Source organism: Rhea pennata, chromosome 19 (genome assembly GCF_028389875.1).
Source record: "Rhea pennata isolate bPtePen1 chromosome 19, bPtePen1.pri, whole genome shotgun sequence".
NCBI classification, from domain to species: Eukaryota; Metazoa; Chordata; class Aves; order Rheiformes; family Rheidae; genus Rhea; species Rhea pennata.
Window position 1 is genome coordinate 3467120 of NC_084681.1, and position 22345 is coordinate 3489464.

At 37.9% G+C, this 22345-nt stretch overlaps 1 protein-coding gene across 3 annotated transcripts in view; it reads right to left on the reverse strand.

The window, feature by feature from the left end:
- CEP112 (centrosomal protein 112) overlaps positions 1-22345 on the reverse strand; it is a 173036-nt gene that overhangs the window by 35413 nt on the left and 115278 nt on the right. For all 3 annotated transcript variants that reach the window (XM_062591590.1, XM_062591592.1, XM_062591591.1), the window contains 2 exons: positions 12998-13060; positions 9108-9257 (listed from right to left, as the gene is read on the reverse strand). In XM_062591590.1, the coding sequence (XP_062447574.1) occupies positions 9108-9257; positions 12998-13060 (213 nt within the window). The remainder of the gene's footprint in view (positions 1-9107; positions 9258-12997; positions 13061-22345) is intronic.

Below are 22345 nucleotides of genomic sequence, written 5' to 3' on the forward strand. Positions count from 1 at the left end.
GATGGAGGTATTCTAAAATTTACTAGGATTATTATACTAGTGCTTATACATTCTTTAAGTAGACGAACTGCTTCATTCTGAAACCATCCCAAACCACAAAAACTGGCTGATAACAACGCTCAATTAAAATCATCTGGTTCTTCCAGAAAAAATTGGCTAAATGCTATCTCTCGCATTTTCTAACTGGGCAGAGCAGAGTGATTGACGACAGGCGGAAACGGGATACATTTATCTCAAGCAAAGAGTCGTCACATTCTGCTGGCAGTGTTTGTCCCTCTCACCTCTTACACAGAGAGGTGAAAACATCACTTCCACAGAGCACAAAACTGCGCGAAAGTCAGCGCCAGAACTTGCAAACATTTCATTTGCACTAATTAGGAAGACGTTCTTAAAACCCCAAACTTCACATTCAAAACATACTCGTACCTTTTGATGTTGTACTTGGTGCTGTTGCACGCCGCCCAGGGCTTACTCAGAAAAGCAGAAGCTGGCTCCCCTGCTAGGCTGTCTGAGGGAGTTTGCCATCTGATCTACTGAATACACAGATAAAAGTCCCCGCATACTTTTTTGCTTTTCAAGTACAGAACTGTAGCTTGGAAAGTTCCTTTATTCTCAACTCCACTGATGCAAGAAAGTGGCAGAAATATGGCAGCTTTGGCTACTTTCCTTCAGTATTTCTTTGTAACTCATCCTTTAATACTAAGGAAGCAATAGTATTTTCATTTTGTATAGAAAATAGCACTATATTTACAAAAAATAAAGGCATAAAGAATGCTACAGACCACCTGATTCTACTGCTACCCTGTCTTTAAATATTAGTAACTTGCTACTCTGTAGAGGTATCAGACCCACCATTTTTTTTTACTACTACTCTTAAAAAAAGAGCCTAGTGTTATGAAAAAAAATACTAACAAAGCTATTTCTATATCACTGTAATCTGCCATTCAAAAGTGTTTGCTAGTCATTTTTTTAAAATATTCTGACAAAATTCATGAGACCGTCACACACACAAAAATGCCTGCTCTGATATTAGCTTTACATTTCCTGCTCTTCATGCTAGATCTATTGGATTTTCAGGGTTTCTAAAGTCAATACTAATTTTGGCAGGAGCACTTTATAAAGCTGAAATTGTAGGTGACTCCCCTGCTGGTATCCTTGGAGCAGTCAACACCATGACTAGTACAGAAAGGACAACAACTTGTATTAGAAAATACAGTTTTGCAAAAAAATGTTTACACAAATACTGAAAATTGTGCTGGCAAGCTGGAATAAGCCTATGTAATCTGCTGCTATTTCTTCTCACCCCTGGGACCAGCCCCACCATAAGAAAGATGTTTGAGGGAAATATATTTTGATAAATAGAGCAAGTTCACATCCCCAATCCTTATCTGCCAAACCCTGTAACTTGTGTTACTGTGCCAGGATTTAAAATCTTTACTATAGAGTAATAAATGTCTGCGGACTACGGAAGGTTTGCTTTGAAAACGTCATTTGCTCTGGGAATCTTTTGTTGGCTGAACGTATAGTTCACACATACTGTGTTTCCACCTACACCGCTGGTGAAGCCCTGAAGTCAAGGCTGTTCCAGCGCGAGCAGGAGGAAGGCTGGGTTCCAGGAAGTTATTGGAGCCGGAACAAAGCACAACCCTTGGAAAGCCTACAGAGTCCCATGCACGGACTGTTTTACAGATGCCCTGTGTTTGGAGGACATTAGACACTTGTTTTTATCTTTATCTCCCCCCCCCCCCCCCATTAAAGTCCCAGACTTCTGAGCACAGGCTCTTCCTCCCAGGCAGTCTGTCTCGTAACTTCGGGGTATCTGCCCAATTCTGTCTTTCCAAACACAACTTTCTCCTCCTCATAAAAGTCCTTGTGCTCTTCCGGAGAGTAACGTGTCTTTGATATGCAGCAGTATGGTAAACTATCACCATCACAGCAGCCTTTAAAAAGCTCATTTCCATTTTCTTAAAACACAATTACAAACATTGTCTGCCTTTATTAGCTGGGTAGGCTTATGACAGTATTATTTAACAGTCATTAGCAGGCAGTCTTTTCTATATACTTCTAATAGCTTAGGATCCCATTCACTATTATTATTTTAGTTTTGTCAGTTAAAAGCAGTGAAGTTTAGGGCTTGTTTTTAATTCTCTTTTGCCATTTTTCCAGTGCAAAATTACTGTAATACAACACATTAAGAGAAACTGCTGGATTAACTCTGTAAGATTTTGTATTTTGTCTTGCATTTATGGAATCTTTAATTCCAACAACAAGCAACAATGATTATGTAGGAAAATGTAAAAATACAGACTTTTAAATCTGCCAGATAAAGCTGGTCTGCAGTTTAGAGACTATGTGAGCACCAGTTCTAGTCTTTTATAGAACTTGTAAGTATGATTTTGCTGGTGGCCATGGTAAGTTCTTCAATGTGTTGAGACATGAAAAGTCAAGAAAAATGCCAGAGTGCAAAGCTTGCTGCAGGAAAAAAAGATGACTCAATTCTTTGTCTCACAAAGCATGTCAAAGATATTATAAAGTACTTACAGATGCTCAGCCACTCAGCCTGCCTGATTAGCTAAACATCTGAAACCCTGTAATTTTGAAGTGAAGGTACTATGCTTCATACAATGAAATAATTTCTGTAGCAACAGAAAAAGAGATATGATCATGAAAAAGAGAGAGAACTTTTTAAAATCAATTTTGGTTGCTATTAATAATTGTGTTTTAACAAATTAACATTAACATAAAAGCAAGTTTATTTTTATCATCATCCATAATGACTGTACGAATACAGCCATGTAAAGATTCCCAGGTCACGGAATCAAGAGGACACACTATGTGCAGCAGTTAATAAGCTTGGAGCTAAATCCTCAGTTTCTCTTATAAGTGGAATTTGGATGAAATTAGTATTCATATAAACAAAGATTGTGAAAAACAGGTACCTCAGAATTTGGTCTGCAGATAAAAGAGAAAGTAAAACCATAAAAGCCTTGCAAATATCATTCACCTAACCCTTTGGAAACACACAACTTTCTTTGCTGATCAGACAGATTACAGAAAGTAATGAGTAAGATAACATAATTTGCCTGGTAAATTTTTATGACTATTTTACAATGCTAACCTACAAAATTTTTTATGTTGGTGCCTTGTAATTTCCCACTAAAAGGAGACATTACAGTTATTAGTATTACTACAGACTAAGTCAGAAACAAGGAAAGAGTTCCTTGAAAAATGACTACATGTATTTGTCATCAAGGTAGTTCCCTATAATTCTGTATTTGACCATCCCAAATGGTTTACCATGGTAATGTTTAGCCACAAAAGCAATCAGATGGATTTGAGGTGCTTCTAGAGACTTCTGTGACACAGACATCTCAGAAGATCTTCAGGGACTGACCAAACTCAGCATGTCCGCAGCCGAAGACCCATTCCAAACAGTAAACATGTTCCCATCAGGTGTCATAAGACATGAGTCAGTGTCAACTTCAACAGTGAAATGTTGACCTTCTTTTTAAAGGATAATGTTAAAAAAAAAAAAGTTCAACTAAAATAAAATAAAACTTACAAATAAAAATGCCTATAAATAATAAGAGTTTTATTGGCCCAAATTCACAAGATTCATCATGCAGATATCCAACAGCAGTCTAGTTAATCTAGATTAACCCTACTGCATCAGTGTATGTTGCAGAACAGAGCAACTCAAAATTAATCTGACCAAAAAAAACCTCATGCCTTCATTACACTTTAGTTGCACTAACTTTTAGGTTTTAGCTTTTGGTTTATGCTAAGCTTTCAGGGTTTTTTTCTTAATTAACACTCTCAGTGCTGTTGGTGATGCATGGTCTCAGTCTTCTGAACAGCTAGTAATTATAGTCTTGCTGCTTTAAATACGTACGACTTCAAAGGACGCTGAAAAGGTAAATTTTTCCCACCTTACCTGCCATAGCTTGGAACCCTGTCAGCCAGCTTAACAAAAGGTGAAGAACTGAAATGGATGAAGAACCACCTTTCTCAAAAGGGTCTGGCAAGTCTGCAAGTCTCCTCGGTAGGTGCAGCACTAACAGTGGGCCATCTCCTATCCAAAATCACTCCAACAATACAGCATGTTTCAGCACTGTTTGGATCCTGAAGCTGTTCTCCCAGGAAAGACCGACACACTGGCAGCAGACACATTGAGCTGGAGCTCAGGAGTACTCAGATCTTCAGCTTTGTCACAGACCTTGGGCAAAGTCAAGTCTCTGTGCTCCACTATCCTGTCACGTAAGAAGGGACCAAAACTGCTCTTCATCAGGGCAGTTTAGGCTGTATGCTCTCTGAAGCAGCACACTTCCCTTCATAATCATTAATAAGACAGCTAACACACTGAGAGCTAGCTTGGGTTGGGACTTTAAGCCAGCAAATTTTCATCATTTGTCTACTAATAAAAATGACATCAGCTACTGCAGAGTACAGTGGTGGCAGTCCAAAAGGTATTTTAAGGACAATAAACTAAATAGTTCTGCAAGACAACAGTAACTCAGTTAACGCTTCCACATCTCTGCCATGCTTTTTCTTTCAATACAAAATATTTTTTGTAATTACAAGTGGAATTTGCTAATAAACATGGCTGATAATAAAATAACTGAAATCAAAATTGGCTTGTTCACAAAATTTTGAAAACACAGTTTTTCTGATACACTGCATTTTAGAGAGGTTTGTAAATACCATCAGTATATTTTGACAACTACTTTCTGCAAAGCTATCAGGTGCCCTTAAAGAAATATTCTGAATGCTTTAAATATCTCAAGGTTTTAAATAATTTGTTTTACTTTTAGCAGGAACCATACATGAAAAGGGAAGGGAAGGGGGATTATGCAAATAAAAAAGAAGGGCACGCAGCCAAGCATGCAATCCTTGGGAAGACGATGCAAGCAGTCCCGGAGCTACGGGCTCCGTCAAGATTGGATCACCAAGTGCCAAGTCCAAGTGACCACACACCCTCTCTATGGGGAAATATATGATGTTTGGGAATATTCAATGTGCACGTTGATCTATACAACTTTAAAATGAGAAGTTGTTCTCCCTTATTCTGGCTTAAAAAATACTCTTTGGATTCCCTTCTAACATTTTTAAACATAACAAAAACAACTGTTTCAAAATTTTTCTCATCAAGGGAAACATTATTGTACGACATTCTTTCCTAGAAATCTTTTAATTCCCATTTATTAACAGAATTAATCTGGGCATAACCTGTCTGACTCACAAAGAGTTGAAGTATGTCATCTTCAAATCATGTCTTGCTAATGAAATTTTGGTGTTAATGGGGAATATAACAGAATCCCAGAATCAGTAATATGAAACAACAAAGGGGGTTCCTCTTGCAAAAAAAAGCATTATTTCCTCCTTTTTCTGTTGTGTGTTTGTCACTATGGGCTCTCCATCTCCGTCTACTTTTTGATGTGTAGTTCTTACTTACCCATCAACTTCTACACTAAAATGCTCTGAAAACGTTTCACAGTTCTACAACACTTTTGATCCAAGGAGGCTAAAGGATTTCATAAAAGACTGAGGCTGGGATTTCATAAATAGCCTTAAGATATTTCTACAATGCAATCAACTTTATGCTAGTGCTGCATCCAGCCATTGGAATCCAGATTCAGTAACCACTGCCCAAAAGCATCAGAAAAGCTAGGAGAATTCTCTGACCATTTGATCACACGGAGCTCTGGGATGTTGTGGCTAGATTGTTATCAGGATGCAAGACAGTTAGTTTAAATTTAGCTAGTTAAATTTAGCCTAGTTTACACCACACTTCTATGTGTAGCTTCTGCACAGACATTCTCAAGCTTTCAGCACCCAGCACCCTTCAAAAGACGCCTTCTGAAACCTCAGCCGAAAGCATCTCAAATGGGTTAACACATATGGCGATTTAAGTGGCTTTTCTAAGCATCTGTAGGGCATTAATATAATTATACTCTCAACTTTTAATCCTACAGGCTAAACCAATGGGTCCTAATCTTTGACGCATAAGCACATTACAGGAGACGCACAGCACAGAGACCAGGCGGCTCTTGCTGGATTTGCCCCAAGCACTGTCCTTGCACCATGCTCCAAAAAGCAGAGGTCTGGGTCAGTTCAAAGCAAAGATATCTATATGGTACTGAAGAGCAAGTTGTGCCGACAGGATGGCTCCCAATGTCTGCACGGTCCTAACAGAGTCAAACTTCATGGCAGCAAAAAGGCAGTGACAGCAGTCATGTAGTCGTTCAACACCTTGCCAGATTCCTCCTACTTAGATATTTGGTACCAGGCACTAATGTGATGGAATCAAAACGGTTACCTTGCAAGTCACAAGAAAGGAATCTGACGATCAAAGATTTTATCTTGATTCTGTGACTCTGACTGCACAAGTCTCAATTTGGCCTTAGGCCAGACAATTCTCAGTGGAATGCAGAATGCCAAGTACTTTAGGCATTCATCTCAAACTGACCCAAACTCAGGCCATCTGGAATCAAAAAGGGTTGGTTGTATTGTTTTTATGGTTGTCATAAGACACAAAACATTCTTAAAAGTTTCATTTATTTATTTTTCACTAATGCTTAAGACTTAATTAAAAAAAATCAAGATTATGAGGATAGATACAATTATGAAATAATAAGAACTTAAAAGCTTCTAAGCTATAAAAGAAAGTCAGGAATTTGAATTAATATCAAAATCATGCATTATGGCATTCACATCTGGATATCACTTTATTGACTAAACATGAAACTTCTCTGAGAGCCAGTTGGCTTCTGTAAAAATGTATTTTGCCTTTGAAAGGAAATAGTAATTGGAAGGTCTCTTACAGGAAGTCACCCAATGCAATACAAAGGAAATTGCAATCTGTTCCTCAATGTTAGTGTAAATCAATGTTATATTTAGCAATTTGTGACAACAGGCTTTTCAAAGGCTTATAATGTAAGCTTTTGAGAAGGCTTAATATAATAATTACTTTGTCTTTAGAATGTTTCTTTAATCACCCCACAAGGTCTTCACCTTACCTTGGGTTAGATATTGTTACCCATCTCTAGGACATCAAGGACTCCATTTTCAGCAAGAACAAATTTTTGCTCCAGGCTAATGAAGAGCAAAGTATTTATGCATATGCTTGTCTAGAAGTATGTGTGGTTTTTAAATAATAAGTGATCAATAATTAAAAATCTCTTCCTCCTTCCAGAAATATATAGAGCAGTTTTCCCTGCAAGAATTTTCTGTTTAGATATCTGGTTTTCAGTACATTTCCATTAATTCAGTAGTTTCAAAGGGAGGTTTTGTAAAGCACAATGTTAACAATACTAAACAACATTCAAGAACTCCAAGCATAACATCTGCTGGAATTTCTTTCCCAATCTGAGTCTTACAAAACACTCGCAGCACGAGTTGCTAAAAATCTTGCTGGGATACTGCTCAGAAACATTGTGCAGAACTTCCCTTCAGTTTACATTTGTTTCATTATATTTTGAAGCTCAAAAAAATCTTAGAAAAACAGTGTTCAAAAACTGTTGTTACCAACAGTTGAATTACTTCCACTGAATGCAGTTAAGTTCAGTGAATCCATAAATTCAACAGTAGCACACACACCAGGTCCTAAGAAAAATGCTGCTAAACAGTCTGACAAAGGTTTTTCAAATATGTAACTCAAGAAGTTAATGCATATTAACTGTTGAATGTTAACATATTCCTGACTACAGGAAAGACTATTGCACAGTCATAGGTTTCTGTATAACTAAACAACCACTGGAGAACTACCAGAAGTACATTTTATTAAGTGGCCAAAAAAACTCCTGTGCTCCTAAGTAATGTAATTTAACTATGTTTTATATGAAGATCCAAGAGGTAACAAAAAATGCCTCTAATGATTGAATTTGGATAACAGATTATAGCCAAGATTTACGTGCTTATATCTTTGATAGAAGAATGATCAGAAAGAAAATTCTGTTCTTCAGTAAACACATGCAAGTAAAGACAGACATTTTCCTTTAGCAAAAATATCATTAAATGAATTAAGAAAAAAAGGGAAAAGAACACTCTGCAGGCAAAATACTAATGTCAACCTAATTTCATTATGCAAATCATTCAAATATAGAGGACAATATTAACTGTACTGTAACTGAACATTAGCTAGTTCCAACCTGTAAGAACACCCATAGTTTCTTCTCAGCATGAAGTTATAAACATGGAAGGAATTCCTTTTTTCATTTGTTTCTAGATTTAACAATGCAATTCTTTGTTTTGCACTAGCAAATGTCTTTACCAAGAAAAAAGGAACTTCCTTCTTCTACACAACTTTCAATTAAGTGTTTTGGTTGTCAAACCTAACAGACTATATAGTTTCAAAAGTCTGACATTGCTCTTTACTTCTCTGAAAGGAAAAATGTTTAGAAAATAAAAATTTTGCTTCCTTCTGCAAGCAAGATTCTCTGTAGGCCCTTTGATGCAAGGTGCCAGAGCAGTATGGAGCACTTAGTCTCCATGCATTCAAAACTAGCCACTTCTTAAAGCTTCCTTTAAAAAAGGGCCAGAGAATGTAACTATGATAATAAAATAAGTAAAAGTATAATGAAAGAAGTTAGAGAGAACAAATACTGTATTGCATGCATATTTAGGAGAGACTTTGCACATAGTTTTCAGTGGAACTTAAGAACCTACTTTGTTTCATGTTTAAGGCCACAGTGAAAGTTGAGCTCTCCTTGTGAAAGCCAGACCAGAGTTGGTGGGACACTGCTGACTGGTGGTGCAACTCTGATTACCTGTTTTTCACCTTTTTATCCAAGTATTTGAAGGCACTATATAAAGGTGTCAAAAATACGTTAGAATACCTGAGTTAATATTAAAAGAGATAAAGTTTCACAGATTTGACTAAAGTGAACATATTAAGACTTGCCAAAAACCTAACTTTTCTTATGCGGGCATACAATCAGCTAGAGGAAAGTCAGACTGAGTCATCGGAGACATCAAAGCCGAGGTCCAGCAGCTGGAATTAGTGAGGGCTGTGCAAACACGAACGCTACCTGCATTCATCTGCCCGCTGCAAAACTTTTAATTACACTAAAACAGGTAGTAGCATCAATGACTTTAAATCCCCAGATTACCTTGATTGCTCTGTCATTATCTCTAATCAGCTGCTGCTTCTTATCTTCAAACTTTTGTACAACTTCCTGGAGCCGCTGTTCTGCGGCAAGCTGCTGCCGGCTGTTCTCCTCTGTCAGAGAGGAAATGGTTGTCTTAAGTTCAGCTATGATCTAAAAAGAAAACAGCATGCTAAATCTCTCTTCAGTAAGTGGCATGTATTTTGCATGTTTTTATGCTTGGTACAAGGATGGAGTTGGCTGTGCAAACTAAATATTTTAAATTAACATATTACACACTAGCAAGCATGAAATTCCACATAGAGCAAAGGGATATAGGAAGGCTGCAAATGGCAAAAACTGCTGAGCACAAAATATTTGGAAGAGGTTTCCACTATAACATTCCAAAATATTTACTCTTGAGAACAAAGCACATCTGTGATCTTCAGAATATAGGATGTTTCCAGTTTTCCACTGCAGTAAAATAACTATTGCAAATATATTCTAGAAACAACATACAGTGACTGTGGTATTTGATTTTTAGCATGACACACTACATCTTGATACTGCAGATAAGAAAAAGCCCAAATTTGCATACATAGCTGAAATGCTAACCTTGATACCAAAATGCCCAAGTCACTGAAAAGAGTGTGTTCCACTTAGCAATACAGTGGGGACCTGATTCAATGGCCAGTGCCCTTAAACTAGACCTTTTACATGAGTCACTCATGGTTGTTGAAATCTACTCATTTCACCTTTTTTATCATCGGAAAAAAGTCATAACTAAACCAGATCCTTCAGGCATATTTATAAAATTTTATGCTGACATGTAAGTCATCATCCAGCAAAGCACTTAAAAACATGTGCTTAAAGTGAGGTAAGAAGGGAGACATACCGACTTTAATGTATATATTCAAGTTTAAGGTTAAGCTGCTGTAGCAGGATAATATAGTCTAATTCTGAAACACTTAAGCACATTGGCAGTCCAGAGAGAGACTCCCAGAGTGCTCAGACCTTTATATTTGCAAGGCCTCCTCACTATCAGAGAAAAATTTAACTATACTGAGGCCACAGTTATTTAGGAAAAAAAAAATAAAGATAGGACTAACATTATACAAACTATTTTAAAAGTGAAAGTATTAGAATCGCTGGGGAAGGGAAGATGACTGATTAAAACTCTTCAGTGTACATTTATTTCCCTATATTTCACTAGTCCTGAAAACCAAAAAGTAACACAGATTATGATCTGTGGTAAATCGAAATTCCTGCATTTCTTTACTAAAAACAAATACATATTAAAAAAAGGTAATATACCAATGGAAAGGAATTCTACTATCTGTTCCCAATGAGATTCATGGGCCAAAATTTAGAGATTAGCTGAAGAGGTGTAACTGTAGGCTGAATTCAGCTGTATCACCTGCTTTGCAATTCAGATCGTTTACATGACACAACTGCACAAACCAGGCCCTGCTGAGTGTGTAAAATGATGGTAACATACAGTGAGAAGGTGGGAGAATGTGATGGATCACATAAATTATACTCATTAAGATAAGAAAGCAATCTGAACCCATGCAAGTCTATACTACTTTGTGTATGCTCTATTTTGTCAGTTTTTTTAAAGATAACAAAAATAAGAAAACCGCTAATATCACACATGGCTTTTACAGAGTTACGACCCTGGACTAGCACAGAAGTTCTGAAACACATTTAAGGAAATTTTAACACGCATTGATGGAGAAAGATCTGCTTTGTGCAGCACTTCTTGGAGAAATAAATTGTTTACTTTGTATAAACTTCAGAGAAAATTTCTTGAAATATCTTCTCTGTGTGGGTGTTAAAAGTGAATGTTCCAGGAGGCCACAGAGTAAGATTAGACTGACGTTGTCAGCAACATGACCACAAGAAAAGTTGCAAATGACCTATTATTAATACTATGCTACAAAAAACAAACAAAAAAAAACTACATTCAAGTAACATTAGGGATTTGATTCAAATCCACAAAAGTAAAGAAATTCAGACTTCAGGGTGAAACACTCTCATTGCGCCAAATAACCATGACATACGATGTGTGTGTTGTGCCTGCCACAGAAAGCACGGAGGAATGCCAGTGTGGGTCATTCGGTCCATCTCTCCTCAAAAAAGAGAACAGTAAATTAGCTAGGGCAATGTCTAGTTTTAAAAAAAATGTCTAAAAAATTTTCCATTTTGAGACTGTTCCACAGGCCAATAAAATTCAGTCTGACAAAGTTTATTATGACATTCAGGTTAAATGTTTATTACCTTGTATTGTATTACCTAGGTGTTCCCACTGTTACAATTAAAGCAATTTCCCTCATCTCGCTGTTTACAAATTCAGAATTGCTTCAGTTGCTCCACCTGTCTTACCGAAAGGACCAAGACCCACTTTTGTTCCAGTAGTAAACTATGTAAGGCATACGGAGCTGGACTTTTGATTAGAGTTACTAGCACGTAAACAGTATAAAATGACAATGACAAAAAAAAAATCAAATAGCAATGAAAACAATTTCAGCCTTAAGGTCTGACATGCATTAAATGTTACTTTGGGGATTTTACTAATTTTTCCCTATTCAGGATTCAGATGGCAAGACACAGAATAGTTTTGGGTTTTTCTAAATAACTTTTTAATCAAAAAAGAGGTTCAACAACAGCTCTCAACGACCAACTAAGAGGGCACTGAGGACAGCATTATCCTTGATGCACCACAGAAACAGGGAACGCTGAGGTTGGAAGGGACCAGCTCAAGCAGGGTCACCTACAGCAAGTGGCTCAGGGCTGTGTCCAGGTGGGTTTGGATCTCCAAGGATGGAGATTCCACAGCCTCACTGTATGCAAGCAAATGCACAGAGAACATGTGTTAATTATTAGGAATATAATGCAAAAACTTATTTACTAATGTTTTCAATAAATGCAGTCTCAGAAAACGTACTATGAAAAATTTGATACCCAATGAATTAAGTAGAGTCATAATATTGGACAATTTCACAGAGAATGAGACTCTGAGGTGTGAAAAAATATTTCTCCAAAGCTGAAATCAAGAGATTTAAAATATTTCATGTGTTTGTAATGTTTGTGGTCACATGTCACTGAACACACCACCTAGTCTGCAGGCCTCTAAAAACATCCTTTATATAAAATTTTAATTGATTTTAAGAGTGTCAAACTACTAATACTCCTGCTGAAAACACATTTTGCAGGCAAATGGGAGGTATTATGTTGTGGTTAGGAGGAATGGGAAGAATGATACCGCCACAAAAAACCCTGTGGCAACTTTCTTATTCTTAAAAGCTTAATTACTGATTGCATCCCCATCACTTTCCACATTTCAGTACTATACGCCAATCAAAATGGAAGCTGAAATACTTAAAAACCACCCTGTCTTATCACTTGTAACCATAAATGTACATTCAACCCACATTTTCCTCTTCCATGTTCGAAAGACTACCCCAATGAGCAAACACTCAAGTTAAAAACCCTTTCAGGCCGCTGACGTGCTTAAAAACGGCGTTTGGAGGAAGGAGAAGCGAAGCGCCGCGTCGGCTGGGGTCGAGGACGAGCCCCGGGCCGGCGCAGGCGGGCGCGCAGCCCTGCCGGCGCCGCGGGCGAGGACCGCGCGGCGGCTCCGCGCTCGCCGAGACGCTTCCCACCGCGCGATGTAGGGCTCCTCTCTCCTCAGTTCTCAGCAGAGGAAGTTTGACCGTTTTTTTCCAGTCCGTTTAACGTCCTCAAATGCTTTAATGGTTAAAATCTGTAAGGAATGCTGTGTATTTGGTTTCAGAAATGGTTGTGGCTTCCCTTGCCCATCAAAAAACACACTCAAGAGCAGAAGCAATTACACTTGTCATTAGGTTTCCAAAGCCAACGAGCCGGCGCAGGGTTGCTGCCTGCTTGCCTACCTGCGAGGACTTTGCCAGCTTCTGACTGTAGTCCTTCTCCATCTGCTTCAGCCGGCCGCTCGCCTGAAAGACATGCATGCACAAAAGGAAACCCGATTAGCGCAGATGAGGAACGTGTACAGACACTTTGCCACCGAGCCCTCTGCTTGGCACCTCATCTACATGCCTATCGCCGTGCAGCTGGGCTCCCCGCCAGTCCCAACGCCCTTCTGCGGCGGCCAAGAAACCACAAGGGCTTGCCTTTGATCTGGGGCCAACTATTCATCACTTAAAAGAGGGGAGAAATTGTACCTCTGCTGCCAATTATTAGAAAAACATAAAGACTTCTGCGGATTAAAAAAAAAGAGAGAGAGAGAAAGAGAAAGAGAGAGAGAGAAAGGGAGTGAGTGTGAGAGTTGCAGGGGGAAAACACATACACAAGTTTATCAGGGCAACTGCATTTCTAAAAGAAGGAAAAAGGAACGAAAATAAGTCCCAAGCGTCAGCCCAGGCTGGAAAGGTGCAACACGACACAAACGACAGCATTTCACATGTCGGCCGGCAGTCTGCAACCCCCTTTTGTCTAGTTTCAGGGTTTTCTGCAAGACTGCTGCTATTAAAGTGATAATCGAACCCAACATGCTGCCGAAGCAACTGCATTCTCCTTGACTTACAGCTCTTTCCTTCTAACGTTTTTTCATAACTCAAAGACAAGGAATAAAACCAATGGAAAACAAGGCTGCTTTGTCATAGTGATATTAGTGAGATAATATATCTGCAATTCTGGGAAGAAATAGCTCTTAAGGTTCTTCCCCTCTAATACTATTTTTAATTTAAATTCTGGACACAATCCTGGCTTGTATTTTTTTCAAGTGCCGCTGTATCATCTTGATAGACCTGCTTCAAATCACTGTCCTCAGATGAACTGCTAAGCGGTCTCATGCTCTTCGGTCTAGAATTTGAGGACAGGTGCCTAAGAAAAATATTTGTCTCAGAGGGACAGAATATTCTGACGCTGAGTCCTGAAGCAAATTTAAGCTTATTAGGTTTTTAAAATCTATCTGACCTCATGCTAAAATCTTTGATCTGTCCTCCTTAGTTTTATGCAACAGAACCCAGCACTCAAACACACTCGCCTTCAGACGAGTTTAGAGCTGCAGACAGTGTTTGCAAAGCACCACTAAAAAGCATGATGGAACTACGATCATCACATACAATCCTTGCAGTTATATATGGTGCAGCTTAATATATTATAGCATGTTAAAAATAATCTTGAAGTTTACATGATACTGCAAGTTTACAATCTTGAATCCCTTCAAATTCCAAGATTATGAAGCATACCAAGGAGCCTGCATTTCCCACGTTTGCTGGTATCAAGAATTCTAAAAAAAGTTAAAACCAATTACCAAATATGTTCCTGATTTTCAAGTATATGTGATTTTTTATTATAAATAGAGATAATGGCACTAAAATATTGCTTAAAAACAGCATATACAATAATTCTGGAGCACTAGATAAATTAAATTCCACTTTACCTACATCTGTCTTAAAAAGTGAGCCACAGACACTACAAGGGCATACTGACTGACTGCATAAATAAAAAAGGAGCAGTAACACAGAAGTATTTATGTCAGACAGCTCTGTGCATGGTATAGTTTTTTATTCTCTGGCTGCCCCATATTAACACTCTTCCCACTGTATTGCCATGATTTCAGATTACTTTTCATCAACACTGCTTATCATAAAGTGATTGAAATGATTGTTTATCTTCAGAAAAAAAGTAAAAAATACATTACAGTAATAGATTAAATTACTGCTACTCCCAGAAAGGGAGAGATACTAGTTAGCAAGGCACTGCAAAGAAGATCACATTACAGCTGCTTTCACTCAACTTGCCTGGGGTAAAAGTCTTCATCTTTCACAGAAGCAGCTTTATAACCTCTTGAACCCATAGAAGAAATCTCAATAAATAATAAAAACACACCCATAACTTTCATAAACAAATTAGAACTTGTTAATTCACACTGAGGAGAACCAGGGCAACCTCTGCTAGATACAACAGAGGTGATTCTAAATAAATATCTGCTCAATTTCAATGTTTTATTCCTAACTGAAGGCAAACAAAGTATATTCTCAGGGTTTATTTAAAGGCAATAACTGTATTTTATTTTATAACCCCCTTTAACAAACTACAATTAGCAAAATATTTATAAGTTGTTTCCAAGCCACATCCTTACGGGAGGGGTCCAATTTTCAGAAGCACCAGTGTTCCAAAACTCCCTCTGGAGAGGGCAAACACACATTCAGAGCTGCCTAAAAGTGGGTGCCTAAAGCTGTGGCACTAAAAACTATGGACATCTCCTGACTTGGTCTTTTCTCTTTAGACCCACGACACCGTGCAGGTCTTGCATCAGCACAAAGTGCACAGATTGCACTCACGACACTCAGCAGAAGGCAACTTCTAACGACAAGTTACATCGTGGCGGTCAGCAGAAAAGTTCTCATTCACGCTAAGGCACAGGACCTCTCTTCCATTATCTCCTTTTACCACAGAAATACAAAACTTCTCTCTTCTCAAAACATGCAACTCAGCTAATATAACACCTCTTCACTGGAGGCTGTTGCTTTGCAGCCTAGGGAGGCATAAACCCCTGGAGCACATGGAACACTGCTACACAAGAAAAGCCTTTTTCTTCATTCTTTTTCTAGGAAAGACTTACTGCAAAGTAAATACGCATAGCTGCATACAGGGAACGTAGCTGAGGATTTATATTACATCCATCTTGACAAACGAGAAGGTTAAAACTGGACTGGTGTACCCAAGCATCACTTCCCTGGCTTCTTTCACAACCAAGTGAACCTTTTGTAACAGGCAGCTCACATCTCGCGCTGTATGAAGCACAAGCTGCTTCTGTATTACTTTGAGGGTATTCCCTCGCTTTCAGGTTACATGCTATTTCCGAAACAATAAGGAACGAGAAGCCAACTGGAAGATGAACATTTGGAGGGCCAGACAGCATTCATTAAAGTCTAACTCTTTTTACAGCAACAGGCAGCACTGCAAATGGAGTTAATGGTCTTCAGCTAGTTTTCTGTGTGCAGTAGGTAACTGTGGAAACTCACATCAGCAAAAACTTGACAGAAGTATCAGCCGTAATATCCATTTTTAAAATAAAAGGTTTAAATTGGATAAGCCACAGAGGAATCCCACTGAATCAAGAATTAACTTCTCTTTGGTTTCACATAGTTAACATAAATTTTAGCTAAAATTATTTGATTATGACAATTTTTACTTGCTGTTATATTATTAGAGTGACAACTTCTGCATTAAGAAAGAGATTATGTCCTTGTAACAGTTAATTCGTTTTAAAAAGCAGCGACGACTGTAATACGCCTTAAAGCATCACATTGTGGTTGCTGAGCAAAACTACACCGACTTCAACAAAACATTTCGTGCAAAACATAAAACAGTATTAGCACTAAAGATGTGGTATCCGAACTAATGGATGTTATTCTAACACAACCTGATTTTCATTTTTTCCTTTAATGAAATAGAACAGTGTTATTAAAAATAAAGAAGAAAAAAGGATCAACCACAACGGGCCCATACTCCAAAAAACACACCATGTTATGCCCAAATTACAAAGTTGCATGGGCTATTTTTAAGGTAAACAGTATAAGGCACAAGAGAAGACTAACATTTAGTTCCACTGAGTTCCAGTCAATGGAACTAGAATGTTTTGCTTGCTAGTGGCAGTCAACAACCCGATGCCAAAGTCTGACCTGATAAAAAAATGACTTAAAGGATTTCTGTGAATGATTCAAGTAGCAAGATGCATGTGCAAATGAAAATTTCCATTGAGAAAGCCCAAACTGCTTGTACCTCGGGAAAACTCCCTCTGCTCTCAAGGGAGAGTATGGTACAATGACATCTTTCCAGTTGCTGCACACTTAATTTGGCAAATCCATAGCTAGGTCTACACTGAAGTAGCAGAGAGAGCCCAAACGCGACTGTGCACACAGTGTGCTCGCAACGCCTCTGCCAGACAGCAGCATCCTGGGCGGCCACGGGAAGCCTGGCCAGGCGCTCGGCCACCACTCGTGCTGGCGCCTCCCTCGTGGGCTCACTGCCTGCACGGACAACATCTCCAGCCCTGCCACCGGCTCTCCAGATGCAGCACGAGGTTTGCAGGCACGTGAACATCTTTCACTGACATCAGTGAAGGACATGCAGCTTTTCTGCTCTTTTTTGAGCATCTTGGATGTTTATCGAAAATGCCGCTGCTAATCTTAGAAGAGTATGAATCAGTGCAAATCTTTCTGCTTTGGAATGGTAATTCTCAATATGATTTTAATTACGCTACAAAATTAATATGAAAACTAACTCTGTAACCCAAATATAAATAGTTCTGTGGTATTTAAGGATGCATGGTGAAATCTTGTTCCTCTATATATGAATCAGTTTGGTGACTGATTTCAGTGGCATTTTAATTTGATTGCAATCTCAACAATACAGATGACTCAGAAGCACAACTCATTTACTACAGAGGCATATATACATCCATACTCACTAACAGAGAAGCAGCTTTAAGAAATCTATTTAGGGTACTAGCCATGAAATAATCATTTTTCAAAATGCCTGCAACTAGCTAAATTATGGCCATATATAAGCTGATCCTCCATAATTAGTTAGATAAAAGTGTACGCAAACTAAAAAAAAAAAAAAAAAAAGAAAAAAGAGAAAAAAAATCAAAGGGTGGGGGAAGGAGAAGAAAGAAAACTTGCTCCAGGGAAGAAGCAACTGTTCTCTGATGTGCAGCAAAGAATTTAACATCAAAGAACTAATGTAAATGGGGCCCATTTACCTTAAAAAACAACACACCACTCTGCATTCTGGTATATTTCTATTTGAGTTTGACAGCGTTATGCTTTGTACCAAAATACAAGATTGTGTAATTTGACAGATGTCAAAAAAATGACCTTAAGAATGGCTAACTGTAGCAATTTTTGCTATTAAGTATGTTAAAAAACTCTGTACAGTATCTGTTTAAGCTTCAGAGATTAATAGATCACCTTTTAAGTTCATCTGATTGTACAAAAACTTTATTTCAACCTCAAAGTCTGAAACATATTTTCCTTATGTGCCTCTAAGAAAGATAGCAGAGGACTTTCTATGCCAATACCCTCGTTCTTTCTACCACTCTCTCCACCAATCAGATAACATACAGAAAGCCGAATGTCTGTGTAAAAGTGAAAATAGCACACCAGTTCAAATATGTAATTTGAGCCACCAAAAGGCTATTAAAAATTGTTCAATACCCAAAATGATGTTAACAGAATAATTAGTCAAGTACCAAACGACTTCAAGGGCTTTGAAAATGAATGATAGAAATCCCAATCTGTCATACCCACAAATCCTATTAATATTCTACTTTACATTCCACTTCTGTAGGTCTACAAATCCTTAAAAAAAAAAAAAAATACATCTTTAGGGAAGAAAAAAAAACCTTCATTCATGTGTTAAGTATTTTTCATTGGGGAAAAAACAAGAATGAATAGAAATGAATTTGACACTCTACCTATACAGAGAATTACCTTTTTGCAGTGTATTACAATTTTATACTTAATGGGAACCTAGTGAAAAATTGCTAGAGCAATTTGTGCCTTACTTCCAGTCCTTTTTTATCTGAAGAAATTATTTGAACCAACTAAGTATTTCTAATCATTCTAAAAATTAATAGAATTCTTAAGCAATTAAGTACTGCCATTTAACTCTTTCAGTAATTCCTCTACAAGAGCCCAACTGCATGTGGTATCTGATGACAAAGTTATAAATCCTTACACTAGTACGTAATTCCAATGGAATTACTGAGTATCTTTAGGATCATCTGCTTTCTTCTAAAGCACCATGGAACAAAAGAGAATGGAGGAGGAACTTCTTTCTCCAGTGTGAAATGCAATCATATGGTTCAAAACATTACCCACCAATGACATTAATCATGGCTTTTAAGAAGTTAATTTCCCAGCTTCGCTAACAGTGACTTATATTCAATGCTGCAGAGAGCCAAGCACCTCATTCAAAAGCTGCATGATTTGACCTAAAATATAAAAGTTTTAGGTGCAGTAATATTTTTGTATGACACTAATTTTGCAACTCACGACAAAAACCAGAAGGAAATAGTATCAAAGAGGTGACACTGATCTACGATTCGGCTTAGCTGAAGCACATAAGCTTTACAACATACACTTTGATCAGGAAGTCAGAGACCCGTTTGTTCTATCATTTTATTTCTGCTAAGTTCACGCTCCTTGATTTTTGCCAAGGCGAGACTACACAGACTCCTGAAATGACTAAAGAGAGATCAGACTGCAATTTTTATTTTTTTTTTTTAGGTTCTCCGTTTCTTTTTTAAGCTGAATTTCGCAGCTACAACAAACATTAGGAAGATAATCATTAAAAAACCCTGAGCACACATCATTTTGAGAGAAATTCTTTTTTAAATAGGAAACTGAAAACCAAAGCACAGACCCGGTACTGGCAAGCTGCATCACAAGATGAGAGCCCATCAACAGCTAAGCTCCTACAATTGGACAGACAAATATACTAAATGGGACAAAACCTCCAACCAATCTACGATCTGAAGTAATCAGTGTTCCTCAGGAAGATTATGCTGGATTACTTTCTGTAGTTTTAAATACAACAAAGCTTCCAAAGAAGAGCACTACAACTTCACAGAGCCAGAAAGCATTACAGTGCCTCTGTCTAACTGCGTACGAGTCCAGCAAAGTCCTAGTTAAACACAGAATGGAATATATTGCTCAATCATGAAAGCAATTAGACACTCAAATAGGACGTTGGGAGACTCTTCACATTCTCAATGTTTAATTATTTATCTGTTCTCTGTTCTGCAGCTCTAGGTCAGAATTAACTCCTCTGACTAAACACTGGAGAACTCTTTCAGGGATTTGTACCTTATTCATTTTCAACTGAACACCCAAATTCATTTCAAATTCACACAAGAACTGCAACAGTTTCACCTAAATCAGATTTTCTACAAGTTAAGCACCCCTCCTACACTCAGATGTGATTGTGAAACTACTTTGATCTCTATTCCCAAATTTATTGCTCTGTGTAATCCATGACAAAATATAATGTGATTTACTGTATCTCTATATGACAGCCCAGCAGCTGACAGAACTTAGTAATTTAGCATAAGAAAAAAAACCTTCTGGCACCAAAATATACAAATCATAATTGAGGCACTTTAGTATCACATTACAATGAAGCATATGCAGACTGATCATAAGAACTTCAAAACAATTATAATTCTTTTTCACCCATTTAATGAAGGTGGGTTTTATTCCATGACATGTTCTGCAGCTGTAAGCAAGTCATTCTGGAATACTTTTGTTTTTTCACATTAGAGACTCTGAAGAACTAACAACATCATTTTACCCCTTTCCTATTTCCCAAACACTCCTTCCCCTTCAAAAAAAAAAAAAAAAAGGAAAAAAAGAAAAAAAAAAAAGTAATAAAGAAAAAAGCCACCTGCAATATTTCTGTATTATAAAGATATGAAGAAATTAAGTAAGTAAGTGTAAACAATGGCTTCAAATTATGCCTAATTTTAAACATTCAGCAAAGACATTTTATATTAGTTTGTGGCATTAATAAACACTTTTTCTAAAATAAAACTATAGCAAAAAGATAGCTTTCTAAAGGAATAGTGACGCCAGCAGGAATACCATGGACACATTCCATCGGAGGATTTTGCTTTGCTTGTGCCAGCTCCCAGGTGTGAAGGACTTGTGAAAGTCATTGTGCAAGCAATGCATTACCAAAGACACTTGCAAGAAGAGTAAGAGGATGGAGCTCTTGGCATGGGACACAGAAGAAATTTCCACTCGGTGTTTATTAATTCCAGGTCATAAACGCAAGTTACTGTTGTCACATCCAGAAGACGGTCGATTATCTCCAGCCTGATTGCATAAATGCAACCATGGAGTGAAACTAGCAGTGATTGCAGCGGGTGCAGGACTCCAGCAGCAGGGCACCGCTTACAGGATCTGGTGTCTCAACTCCACCCAGGCACCCAGACCAGATGGTATTGCTTCCAGAATTTGGGAAGAGTTTAAGAATGAACTGGCTGAGGTGGGGTGTGTGTGTGCATTTTAATATAATAAAACAAAAAGCAAGCTTTCATTACAATCAGCTAATTCAGTGGAGAAAGGCCAACGCTTTCCCTGTTACAAAGGGGCTAATATATCCTGGAAGAGAAGATAAGTAAAATAGGTAAATTAGATGAATAACAGTTAACAAAAATAGTAATAATCCCTGCCTAGCCCCTTTAGGAACTGTTTATGGACATGCTCTCCATAAACAGAACTGTTTAATTCTTTTTTGAACCTGCTGGTACTAGCTGCCTCCACAACTCCAAAGGAAATAGCGCATGCACTCGCATTTATCCGCGGCGTGAGGAAGTACCATCTTCAACCAACCTCCTGTTGGTTCCAACACCTAATCCTCCAGGTCTTGTCCAGTAAGTTACAGTCCTGCATTCACCTTATCCACCACCTTCACTGACTTTGTAAGCCTTGATCTTATGAACATATAATAAAGGCTGTAATCAGTCACTGTCTCACTAAAATCTGCAAGCATGGAAGCTACAGAAGTAAAAGTAGAGAGCTCCCAGGTGGAACAGATTTCACATGTATAACCTAAATTACAAATGGTGTTTGACTCACTTGGCAAAAAAAAAAAGGAGACAAAAGAAACTGTGAATATCTCTTAGCACAATTCTCATGTGAATGCAAATAAAATGCTACCTGATCTCATCTTCAAATTATTAATGAAGATTACTGAGCCTAATTTTCATGGGTGCATATTTTTTTCTACAGCAACATTTATATCAATTATTCTTGGTTACCTCTTGAATTAGGTTTATATACATGATCGACAAGCAGAAAAGTTCTCCGTTTGGTTTTCTGAGTTTGTTTTGCTTTGTTGTCTAAAGGAGGTAGAAGTTTAGTAATTCTGCATGAATAACAGACTAATGCTTTGAAGCACCCCCGTCGGGAAAGGGACACGCATTTTATTTAGTCTCATTTGAGTGAAGTATCTCTGGGAGATTATTCTACAATGTTTTTCTTCATGTTTAGCTCTGCTGATTGAAGACTCCTTCAAATAGCTCCCCTATGGGATGATGCAATTCCTGTGACTGCATTCCTGGTCCACTATCATCTTTTCTCTTTTCTTTTCTTTGGGAAGAGAAGGGAGCGGGGCAAAGGGGGACACACTAGAGAGGAAATTGGTTTTCTCCCTCATCTGTGAGGAAAATTTCATTGCAAGGGTTGTTGTCTTTTGTGCTA